Below are 11,809 nucleotides of genomic sequence, written 5' to 3'. Positions count from 1 at the left end.
CATTTTGCCTTCAATGGGAGTTACTTTATCAGACAAAGAGTTCAAGGAGATTGTGGCAAAGACTGCTCAAAATGGTGAGACTGATAATACCAAACTTTTTGAAAAAATTAGATACTTTTATGGGATAGTATTAAATGATGGAGTAAGTTCTCAACTAGGAATGGAACAGAATGGGCCATGCTAAAGAAGATTCTAAAAGAACAGATATAAAAATGGAAAGTGGAAAAAAAATTCCTGGAAAATCTGCCCTAATGGATTGGTTTGGAGGGACTAGTCCTTTTATAGCTCAGAATTGTTATGTAACACTCTATCACTATCCCTAGCTATGCCTTCCCGTATGGGACAGGTACTGGAAAGGCTGACCCAGTTGTGGGGAGGTTCAGGCAATAAGAGCACAAAATCCAAGGGGTACAAAAATCTCTGAGCAAATAGCCTAAGCATCCAAGAAGAAATAACTGGAGATTCCAAAATGGTAAGGAAGTGCTACAACTAGGAATTTAGGGCTAATGATACTTAACCAATCAAGGCAGATGATTAGCATCTAGATGTTAAATAGCATATCCCAGTCACCAGCCTAAGTTCAAGGCAGATTTTAAGTTTCCAGGAAGAGCTTTTGTATTGGAGAAGTTGTTTTATCATTAAGTAAGAACCATCCACAACAGAAGTTCAGCTGAGGAGAGGGCAGAGGCAACATTTTGGGGAAAGACTGACTTGGGAATATATTAGAAATGAATTCTTAGAACCTGAGCAAAATTTCTTAGCTAAGGCAAATGGGAAAGAAGATTAAAAAAAAAAAAAAAATCTAAGGTGTAGGTAGGTGCTACTAAAATTATTGAGCCCTTTCATGTTGCTTATCAGGATTGGTAGGATCACTGTGGAGGGTGTATATCTAAAAATAGGTAGTTAATTGGATCAGCTGATAGTAATGGGGACACTTGGGTCTGTCAGGATTGGTCAGTATTGTCAAGGTGTCTTAATGGATAGCATTTTGACTGGGTTTTCATGATGGTATGAAATAGACTCCTTAAGTTTCTCATGGTCCATCTATATGGTCACCTTTCCTTTTTCCTATATCTATCAAAAATTGAGGACCTAGCTCAGTCCATTGCACTTTATAATAGGTGTTTAAAAATTATTGAGTAATTATCAAAATGAAACGAACTGACCTAATTCAGAGACAGGATATGAAAGGAGAAATAGAATTACGATGAAGTGAAGAAGTAGTTTTTTTTCATAGTTGTATGAAACTATGAATTTACCTTTTATGCAAAAATATAAAGAATGCATGATCTAAAGTCTTTATTTTACAGGAAATGGAATGGTGAAGTTAGATGACTTTATGAGCGCTCTCTCCAAGGAGCAAAGTCTCCCTGAATGTGATGGTAGGTAGGAAATTTATTTTAAAATGATTTGGAGGAAAGAAGTGGTTAGGTTGAAAAGAGGTTCAACTGAACCGAGTTTGCTTTTTGGGTAGGTACTTAATAGTTCTGAAATTCTCAGGCAAGCCATGAAAACTTGATGTATTAGGGTAGTGATAGCTAACTTGCTTCCCTCACAGAATTGTTAGATGGATTTTAAAAACTGTAAAGTACTACACAAATGTAGAGTAAGGTAATGAGGAATTCCAATAGGGGATTAGCCCCATTTTTAGCAATGGATGGGTGATTTGATTTTTAATTTTTTTATAAGGAACTTGTTTGAATGAAATACTGGTTGTGTTTCCCTTGTTTTAGAACATTTCTAAAAAAAATTGTATTAAGCTATAATTTACATACATAAAACTCACTCACGCACTAATTTTCATGAAATGTATAGAGTCATACAATCAACACCACAATCAGTTTGTTAAAAATTTTTGCTTGCAATGATTTTGGGTTTTTATGCAAATAATTAAATATTTTTCAGCAAGATTAACATGAGAAATGAAAGATACTAAGCCTTGGTGTTTTTATTTCCTTTTGTTTATTCATATGCTGAAAAGGAAAGATAAGCTTTTTGTGTCTTCCCAAAGGATTTCTCAGATAGAGAAAAATTAATCCAAAGGAAGAGATTTTTTCTCTCATACTTACATGAAGTCTCATGTTAAAAACTACATTATTGTGGCGCCTAGGTGGCTCAGTCAGTTAAGTGTCCGACTCTTGGTTTCGGCTCCGGTCATGATCTCACAGTTTGTGAGTTCAAGCCCTGTGTTGGACTTCTTGTGGACAACACAGGGCCTGCTTGGGATTCTCTCTTTCTCTCTCCGCCCCTACCCTGTGTGCTCTCTCTCTCTCAAAATAAATAAACTTAAAAAAAAAGCTACATTATAATTTGTCATGAATTGCTTAAGTGGTGTTCTTAAAGACACTATTAGCAAATTTCTTGAGTGCTTTACCTTGTAATCATTCATTCACGAACTCAGTCACCGTTTCATTGCTGTTTTGTGAAGTAGTGTCTTGGTTGTAGCCGACTCCTCCCTCCCATTTCCCCCATTATACTGTTTTTAAAATTTATTTTATTTTAACGTTTTATTTATTTAAATAATCTCTACACCCCACATGGGGCTCAGACTCACAACCCCAAGATCAATTGTCTCATGCTCTTTGGACTGAGCCAGCCAGGTGCCCCTAAAATTTATTTTTAATGGTGGTATCTGACACGTAACATAAAATTTGCCATCTTAACCATTTGTAACTGTACAGTTCAAGAACATTAGGGTTAAGTATATTCACACGGCTGTACAACGAATCTCTAGAACTTTTTCACCTTGCAACACTGAAACTCTATACCCAGTGAACAACAACTACCCATCTGTGCCTCTCCAGCTTCTGACGACCATCATTCTACTTCCTGTTTCTGTGAATTTGCCTACTCCAGATACTTGACTGGAATCATATAGTATTTGTCTTTATGAATGAATGGCTTATTTCACTTATCATAATGCCCTCAGGATTCATCCATGTTGTAGCACGTGTCAGATTTTTCTTTCCTTTTCGTGCTAATATCACATTGCATGTATATGCCACATTCTGTTTGTCCATTCACCCGTTAATAGACACCCTCTTGGCAATTGTGAGTAGTGCTGCTGTGAATGTGGGTATGCAAATACCTCTTTGAGCCCCTGCTTTCAATTCTTTGGGATATATAATCAGAAGTGGACACAATCCAGGTCTGTAACATTTCCTTCACTCCTAAAATTCTCTTGTGCCCATTTACCGTTAATCTCTACCTCCATTCCCAGGCGACCACTGATTTGCTTTCTGTTTCCATAAAGTTGCCTTTTTTTTTTTTTTTTTAACATTCAATATAAATGAAATCATAAAACATGTGGTCTTTTGTGCCTGACTTCACTTTTTTGAGGCTAATTCATGTTGTCGTATGTATCAGTGGTTTGTTCCTTTGTATGGTTAAATAAGTCCATATTACATTTTATAGGTATGTTCCCTTTTGTTGATGGTTCACCAGCTTATGACATTTGCTTATTTGCAGTTTGGGACTGGTATGCATAATGTTGAAATTAACATTTGCATTGCAGTCTTTCTGTGGACATGTTTCCATGTCTTTTGGGTAGATTCCTAGGAGAATAATTGCTAGTGTGTATGGTAAATTTATGTTTTACTTTTAAAGAAATTACCAAACTGTTTTCCAAAGTGGCTCTACCATTTTCATTCTCACCAGCAATGTGTAAGGATTCTGGTTTCTTCCTATCCGCCACATGTAGGTATTATCTTTTTGTTTATAATCATTATAATAATTGTGTAGCGGAATTTCATTATGGTTCTAATTTTGCATTTCCCTAATGACTGATAATGTCAAATTTATTTGCACATGCTTCCCAGCTGTTCATATATCTTTGGTGAAATAGATATTCAAATCTTTGGCCCGCATTTAGAATTCCATTTTGATTCATCTATAGTGTTTCGGAGTATATCTCTCTGTATACCTTTTAAAGTTGTTGCTTCAGGTATATATACATAACTTATCACACTCTATTGGTGTCATCATTTTGCCAGTTCAAGTGAAATACAGAAGCCTTATCTCCATATACATCCCTCCCTCCTTCCTTTATGATATAATTATCTTAAATATTTCCTTACATATATTTAAAACCACATCAGGTGGTATTACTTTTACTTCAACCATCAGACTTGATTAAAAAATTCAAGAGAAGGAAAGCCTACTATATTTACCCATATTTTGACTTACCATTTTCTTTTTTCCTTCTTGATATTCCAGAGTTTTTTTTGTTTTATCCTTTGTTTTCTGTTTAAGAACTTCCTTTATCCATTCTTAGGTCTACTGACAACCAATTCTTTTAGTTTCCTCTCATCTGAGAACATCTTGATTTCCTCTTCCTTCCTCAAGAATAGTTTTTCTGAATATGGGATTTTACGTTGATAGTTCTTTACGTTCAGCACTTGAAAAATATTGTGTCACTTATTTCTGGCTTCCATGGTTTCTGCTGGAAATCCTGTCATTCAAATTGGTTTTCTTTCCCTAAAGTGTTTTTCTTAGGCTGCTTTCAAAATGTTCCCTTGTCTTTAGTTTTCAGAAGTTTAATTATGATGGATCTTGACATGGATTTCTTTGGATTTATCCTGTTTGAGGTCCACTTTTGTCTTGGATCTGTAGGTTAATGTCTCTTGATAAAAATTTGGGAAGTGTGCAGGCATTATTTCTTTGAGTGCCTTTTTAAGTCTCTTTCTCTTCTTCTGGGACTCTGATGGACACAAATGTTAGATCATTTTTATATTCCTACAGGTCTCTGGAACTGTTCGTTTTTTCTTCAGTTTATTTTCTCAGTGTTGTTCATCGGATGATTTCAGTTGCTGTCAATTCATTGATTCTTACCTTTCTCTCCTCCTTTCAGCTGTTGAGTCCATCCACTGAACTTTTAATTTCAGTCATCATATTTTTTAGTCATTAAATTTCCATTTGGACTTTCTGTGTTGGTGTTTGTGCAAGAGAAAAAGCAGGCAGCTGTCCCAGTCCTCACATACTGTCCCTATACAGGAGAAGACCCCCACCCATCGGCCCAGCCTGATAGGCCCTAGGCCTCTACCACCTTTTTCCTTCCCCAGGCTCTAGGACTGACGAGATAAGCTGATGGTTCTTTGGGACGCCCTGAAAAAGTTGACGTGCTGGATAAACTCTTTACCTCTCCAGGAGGAAACTAAGAGCTGGGAATTTTAATCTCATCCTGTGCTGAACAGAGGGGAGGATCACTGCCTTCTACCAGCCCAAGCCATCGCTTTATTCTACCCCAAATACTAGACTGTGCTAGACCCATCAGAGCTCCAAGGCTGGCAAAACAGAAGCCAATCTTCTGGGGAGGCATTTTGGAAAAGCTGAATTTCTGGATATGTGGACCAAACTCTTCTTCCCCTTGGGTGAAGCTGGGAGCTAGAGTCTTTTTTTTTTTTGGATCATATGGTGCTGCATTGGAGGCAGCACTTGTGGGAGGGTGTCCCAAATGTCTGTACCAGCTTCAGTACGTCTTGTTTTGCATTCTCCTGGGATACAAGAGCCTGTCAGTTAGTTTCTAATTTATCACAAAAGGAATTTATTTTTTAATTTCTGCTGAATCAGTGTGTTTGTGGGGAGAAGAAGGGTCCAGGGCGTCCTACTTAACCATCTTACTGACATCACTCACAAGCTGTTTACTTTAAAAAAAAAAAAATTTAATGTTTATTTCTATTTGAGAGAGAGAGACAGAGAACGAGAGTGGGAGAGGGGCAGAGAGAGACGGAGACAGAATCTGAAGGTTTCAGGCTCTGCGCTGTCAGCACAGTGCTCAACACAGAGCTTAAACCCATGAGTCATGAGATCGTGACCTGAGCTGATGTCAGGTGCCCAACCAACTGAGCCACCCAGGTGCCCCATCAGCTATTTACTTTTAAGTGAGAATTTTTTTCTTCTAAAAAGTCCTTTCACAAGATAGTATCATATATCTTGTTCTACATATTTATACATAAAAATTACCTTTTTAAGAATCATTTTAAGAATCATCTAATTCAGACATCATTTTGATCATTTCTTTGTTTAGTAATCCATAATGACGTCCAGTGACTGCCTAAAGTCGATTAACTCCTGATAATGGCTTTAATGCCCTCCACTGCCCAGCTTCCTCGCTTTACCTATCCTGATCTTCTATTAGAGAAAATCTATTTGAGTTTAGTTTGTTCCAAAATTGACACAAAAACACACCCGCATGCATACCTGTCGACCCCCTTAATAATTCTATGTGTTTGTAAGTTATTTTAAGAAAATTTTATTGCGTAGGCACCTGGGTGGCTCAGTTGATTGAGGGTCCACTTTGGCTCAGGTCATGATCTCGCCGTTCCTGAGTTTGAGCCCCATGTCTGGCTCTGTGTTGACAGCCTGGAGCCTGCTTCAGATTCTGTGTCTCCCTCTCTCTCTGCCCCTCCCCGACTCATGCTGTGCCTTTCTCTCTCTCTCAAAAATAAACATTAAAGCTTTCATTGCAGTAAAAATTTGTTTAAATTTAATGGAGGGAATACTGCCCAAATTTGTGAAGCATATATTCCAAAGTATCATAAAAAGACATGTGGGATAGTTATTTCCAAGTGATAATATTTATGTATACAGAAGATAAAAGATTAACCAGGGACTGAGCCATGTATTGCTACAAAACCTTACCCCAATTCATTATTCAGGACTGAAAGTTTTCTACTTATTTCTGTATCTGCTACCGAGAAACAGACTACTAAGAAAGTTTAAATTGTTAGAAAATTAAATGGGGAAATTGTATAATATTTTTGTTCCTATGCACTTAAATTGCAATTAAATTGGCACTTCCTTCGATACAGAGATGATAGCAAAGTAGAATATATTTTTGGCTCTCATTTTGTACTTTGTTGGTTTTCAGTATTAAAGATCTGGTAATTCTTTTCACATATAACATTTCTGAAGTTATTTTCTATGCTTGTTTATTTAGTGTTAGAACTAAAATTCATCTTACTATTGGTGTTTTCTTTTTGACTTATATTTAATACTCATTAGCATACTGCTTTATTTTCAGTGTTGACTGATGTCATTAAAGCCATTGATAAAATTAAAGATGAAAATATTGATTATGAGGATATGAATACTTGTCTTCAGCATTTTGGAGGTTACCTTTCTAAGCCAGAATTTGAGAAGATCGCAGAGTTGACTGAAGCTGACAGTAAGTGAAAACTGGGTTGACACATGTGAAAAGATGGTCACTTTGCGATTTTTTTTCCCTCAGAATAATGACTTTATTTTTTTGATTAGAAAAAAGTCCATTAAAATGAAGTCAATACAGAAAAATGCTCAAAAGTACAACAAAACATACAAAATCCCATGATCCAGAAATATCCAGTATTAACAGTCTTTCCAGACACTTTTTTCCTACAGGCAAAAGTACAAACAAAAAGAAAGTAGAGTTTATGGTTTTGCTTTCTGACAAGGAAGAGGTCAGGACAAAAGTCGTTAAATGGGACAAACGACTCTTTATTATGCCAAAGCCTATAATTCATAAGGAAGGTACTAGTTTTGAGTATCTATACCCTTATAACTTAGCAGCATCTTTTCTAAAGAGAAAGGGTGGTTGTGAGATAGACAAGTGTGTGGGGCTATAGATGAAATAAGAATGGCCATGAAGAGTATGTGAAGAGTACAGGAAGAGTATGTGAACTTTTATTACAATATATTTCTTCTTTTGCGTGTATTAACATTTTTCCATAATGAAAAGCAAAAAAGGAATAGAACAAATGTAAGTTATGTGCCTTACGTGAGAAAATGATAAGACTTTGTTAAAAGACATTATAGAATACCTAAATAAATTGGAATATATCCCATATTAATGGACTCAGAGACCCCCAAGTCTGCCAATTCTCATAATTAGTTTACTTATCTAAAGCAATTCTAATAAAACCCTGACTTTTTGATGAATTAATTCTAATATTGGTATGCATAAACAAAGATCAAGAGTAGCTAAAACACTCTTGAGGAAGAAAAACGTGGATAGGGTGTGTGAGTGGTGTTGGAGGGATCTTGCTACCCTGGATATTAAGACTCATTATAAAGTTACAGTAAGTAAAACAGTGTGAAAATGGCACAGGGATAGAGAAATTGATAGGACAGGATAAGTAACTTCCAAATATATCTACACACATATAAGGAAACATATATAATGAGGTGGCAGATTACTGGGGGGGAGGGGAAGCACCAGTTAATAAATGGTGCTGGAATAATTAATTATTCAAATGTAAAAAATAGAATTGGATCCCTACCTATGTATCATATTCAGTAATGCTTTCCAGATACGAACACTAAAATTCTCGTTAGAGAAAGAAGAAAAATTTTCTGACTTGGAGTTACAAGGAATTATTTTTAAGATACAAAATCACTAACCAGAAAAGATTTATACATTTGACTACATTAAAAATAAGAACTTCTCTTTATTAAAAGGTAATACAAACAGAATGAAAATACAAGCCACAAATGGAGCAAAGATTATTATTAAAAAAAATTTTTTTAATGTTTATTTATTTTTGAGAGAGAGAGAGGTGCAGAGTATGAGTGGGGGAGGAGCAGAGAGAGAGGGAGACAGAATCTGAAGCAGGCTCCAGGCTCCCAGCTGTCAGCACAGAGTCCTAAGCGGGGCTTGAACTCATGAATTGCGAGATCATGACCTGAGCCAAAGTTGGATGCTTAGCCGACTGGGCCACCCAGGCATTCCAGAGTAAAGATTATCTGTAACACTCATAACAGCGAAAGATCATTGTGGAGAATAAATAGGAAACCCCTATAAATTAACAACCCAAGAGAAAAATGGCCAAATTACAAGAACAGCCATTGCCAGATGAAGCAACGTAAGTTGCTAATAATCATATGAAGTCTTTTTATACATCATAGTAATCAGGGAAATGCAGAATTTAGGTCACAATGAAATACCTTTTGATGCTGACCAAATTGGCAAAAATTAAGGTCTGTTAATTTAATTGTTGGTAAATAAGGCAAAAGTGGTAAAAGAACTTTGAAAAACATTATGTAGTATTCTGTAAGGTTTTCATACTTCATGGCTTAGAAAATCCATTTTTTAGTGATACATCCCAGAAAATCTCTGCACTGATGTGCAAGGAGACATGTTAAAAATGCTCATAGCAGCTCTGATCTTAATAGAAGAAGGAAGGAAGGAAGGAAGGAAGGAAGGATGGAAGGAAGGAAGGAAGGAAGGAAGGAAGGAAGGAAAAGGAAGGAAGGAAGGAAGGAAGGAAAAGGAAGGAAGGAAGGAAAGAATGAACAAAAAGAAACAACATGATCGGTGATAGAATGTATAAATAAATTGTGGTATTTACCACTGATGCATGATGAAATACTGATAATGTGTACATTAGTGAAAATGAACTATAGCAATATACTATATGGATGGTTCTTGGAAATATAATATTGAATGAAAAAAGCAAGTCTAGATTGCTATAGTGTGATAATTTTTATAGAGCTGTAAAACAAAATTAAGGAATATTTTGTTTATCCTGTGTAAAATTATATGTAAAAAAGCAAGACCTTGGTTAATTTTAAAAAATTCAGCAATGTTCTCTCTGTAAAGAAGCAGTAGAATAGAATGGGGGAAGCACAGAAGCAGATGCAGTGGTGTTAATAATGTTCTTCAACTGTGAGGGAGAGGAAGGGGGAAAAACGTTACGGAGAGGGAGTGAGGCAAACCATAAGGGACTCTTAAATACTGAGAACAAACTGAGGGTTGATGGGGGTGGGGGAGAGGGGAAAGTGGCTGATGGGCATTGAGGAGGGCACTTGTTGGGATGAGTACTGGGTGTTGTATGGAAACCAATTTGACAATAAACTATATTAAAAAAATAATAAAAATAAAAAGTAATTTTGTCGTTAAAACAATAATGTTCTTCAAATGGGAGGCGGGTTCAGTGGTTCAGCTAAAACATTTGTGTATCAAATAGACATTATCAAAAATAGGGAATCTATTGCTTTAGAAAGTTATATGTTCCTGTTAGTGGATGTAAATCTTCATTAACTCTAACATTCCCCTAGGATTTTTCAAAGTCTCATTTTTTTCAAGTCTTTAAATATTTGGTTAAGAATACAAAGTAATTTGGTGCTCCTTAAAGTAAACTTCTCAAAGATTCTTTATCTTGGAAATAGGCAATAGGCTGTGCCTTATCTTTTATAGATTAGAATTGGAATTTGATGTTTTTAGTGGGATAAACAAAGGAGTAGTGTTATCAAAAGCTCATCCTATTTATATAAAACCTGTATATGCGGCCTTAGAAAATTCTTAGACATCTTTATCCATTCTAATATTGGGATATTATATATAATCAAGGAAAGACATTTTCTAAGTATAGAATGACTATTAAAACGTTTAATAGTTTCAAAAGTATACTGGAATAAAGATAACAATGTGAATGGTAGCCTGAGGTGGGAGAAACCAGAGGTCAAGAAAACTCACTTCTAATCTCTGATCTCGTATTTCCTTTTGTGACCTGGGGAAAAAAAATCATGATATCATGTCTAAGTATTTTTTAAAATGTATAAAACAATACACTAATCCTTTACCGACATATCTTTGAGTTGTTGTCAGGCCAAGACAAGATAATGTAAGTTAAAATTACAAATGTTGTGCGCTTGTAACTAGAAGGATTTTGATTAACTTTCCTGGCATTTTTCAGTTTTACTTTCTCCTTGTGTGTTGAATTGCTTTTTCCTCTTAGAACCGTATATTTTGAGTGGTATTAGCTGATGGCTATAATCATGTTATCTCCCTATAATTTATTTTACATAATTCAATAGTTGTCATAATTAACATTTGAAGATATTGAAGAAAATATTCTTTTCTCCTTAGAAACGAAAAAAGTGAATTTTAAAGGTTTCATTGATACAATGATGACCAATACGGAACGCTTCTCTGAAAAATTATGTAAGAACATCACATTTTGTGCTTTCATTTACTTTTTCAAGTTTATTTATTTATTTTGAGAGACAGAGAAAGAGCAGGGGCAGGGCAGAGAGAGAGAAAGGGAGAGAGAGAGAATCCCAAGAAGACTCCACACTGTCAGTACAGAGCCCAGTGCACAGCTCGATCTCACAAACCATGAGATCGTGACCTGAGCGGAACTCAAGAGTTGGACACACTTACCCGACTGAGCCACCCACCCCAACATATGTTGTGCTTTTAGTGGACCAACTGGTGTGACAAACTTTAGAAGAGTGTAGTAGACTAAAAGAGGCAGTCATCCTGTAGGTCGTCAGCCAAACAGATGCCTGGCTTACTGCTGATGTTTGGTTTCAATCTTCTCTGTTCATGATTTCTAAATCTCGAGCACTTCCACGTGCAAATGAATTGAAAGTTTTTACGAGCTTACTGTTTATCCTCACACTTACTGTAAAGAGCTAGAACCGTGTATATAAAATTCCTTTTTGGAAGATGTAAAATGTCTTCCCAATTTGGGGAAGTGATGCCATCTAGTGACTAGCGCTGGGTACTCACATGCAAAATTTCCTCTTTCATTTGTTTATATATTTTTTTCCATCTTCCAATTTATTCAGTAATATTTACTGAGCCATTGTTATATATGCTTTCTGTTAAGCTGATGAGCTGTTAAGATGAGAAAGACAGTCTTGGCCACTCAGAAGCTCACTGTAAAGAAATATAAGGTCCTATATGTATATTTTAAATGGAGTGAAGTTAGTTTAGAAATTGAAGCTAAAAGTAGCATTTTGTTATTTTGTGCTTAGCTATTGGGTAATAGTGCATTTTAAGTAACAGTTATTTTACCTTACACTAGAAATCAATTTAATTTGCTTTCTA

At 35.8% G+C, this 11,809-nt stretch overlaps 1 protein-coding gene across 1 annotated transcript; it reads left to right on the top strand.

The window, feature by feature from the left end:
* The first annotated feature begins 13 nt into the window (after nucleotides 1-13).
* On the top strand, nucleotides 14-11,370 carry LOC147571574 (EF-hand calcium-binding domain-containing protein 13-like). The gene is made up of 4 exons (XM_086696220.1): nucleotides 14-74; nucleotides 1,311-1,382; nucleotides 7,022-7,165; nucleotides 10,844-11,370. Exons 1-4 carry the CDS (start codon nucleotides 14-16, stop codon nucleotides 10,975-10,977), a joined length of 411 nt encoding a protein of 136 aa, XP_086552346.1. The 3' UTR covers nucleotides 10,978-11,370.
* Nucleotides 11,371-11,809: the final 439 nt, after the last annotated feature.

This window comes from Puma concolor, unplaced genomic scaffold (assembly GCF_028749965.1).
Source record: "Puma concolor isolate L17-30 unplaced genomic scaffold, mPumCon1.1.hap2 unalloc_scaffold_172, whole genome shotgun sequence".
Classification (NCBI taxonomy): Eukaryota; Metazoa; Chordata; class Mammalia; order Carnivora; family Felidae; genus Puma; species Puma concolor.
Note: the sequence above shows the minus strand (reverse complement) of the source record. Positions and strands in the feature narration are given on the sequence as shown.

Coding starts and splice junctions, on each gene's coding strand:
- LOC147571574 (XM_086696220.1), top strand. CDS start 14: ATGGGAGTTACTTTATCAGACAAAGAGTTCAAGGAGATTGTGGCAAAG. Junction 1,383..7,021: donor AAGTCTCCCTGAATGTGATG/GTAGGTAGGAAA, acceptor CTTTATTTTCAG/TGTTGACTGATGTCATTAAA. Junction 7,166..10,843: donor AGAGTTGACTGAAGCTGACA/GTAAGTGAAAAC, acceptor TTTTCTCCTTAG/AAACGAAAAAAGTGAATTTT.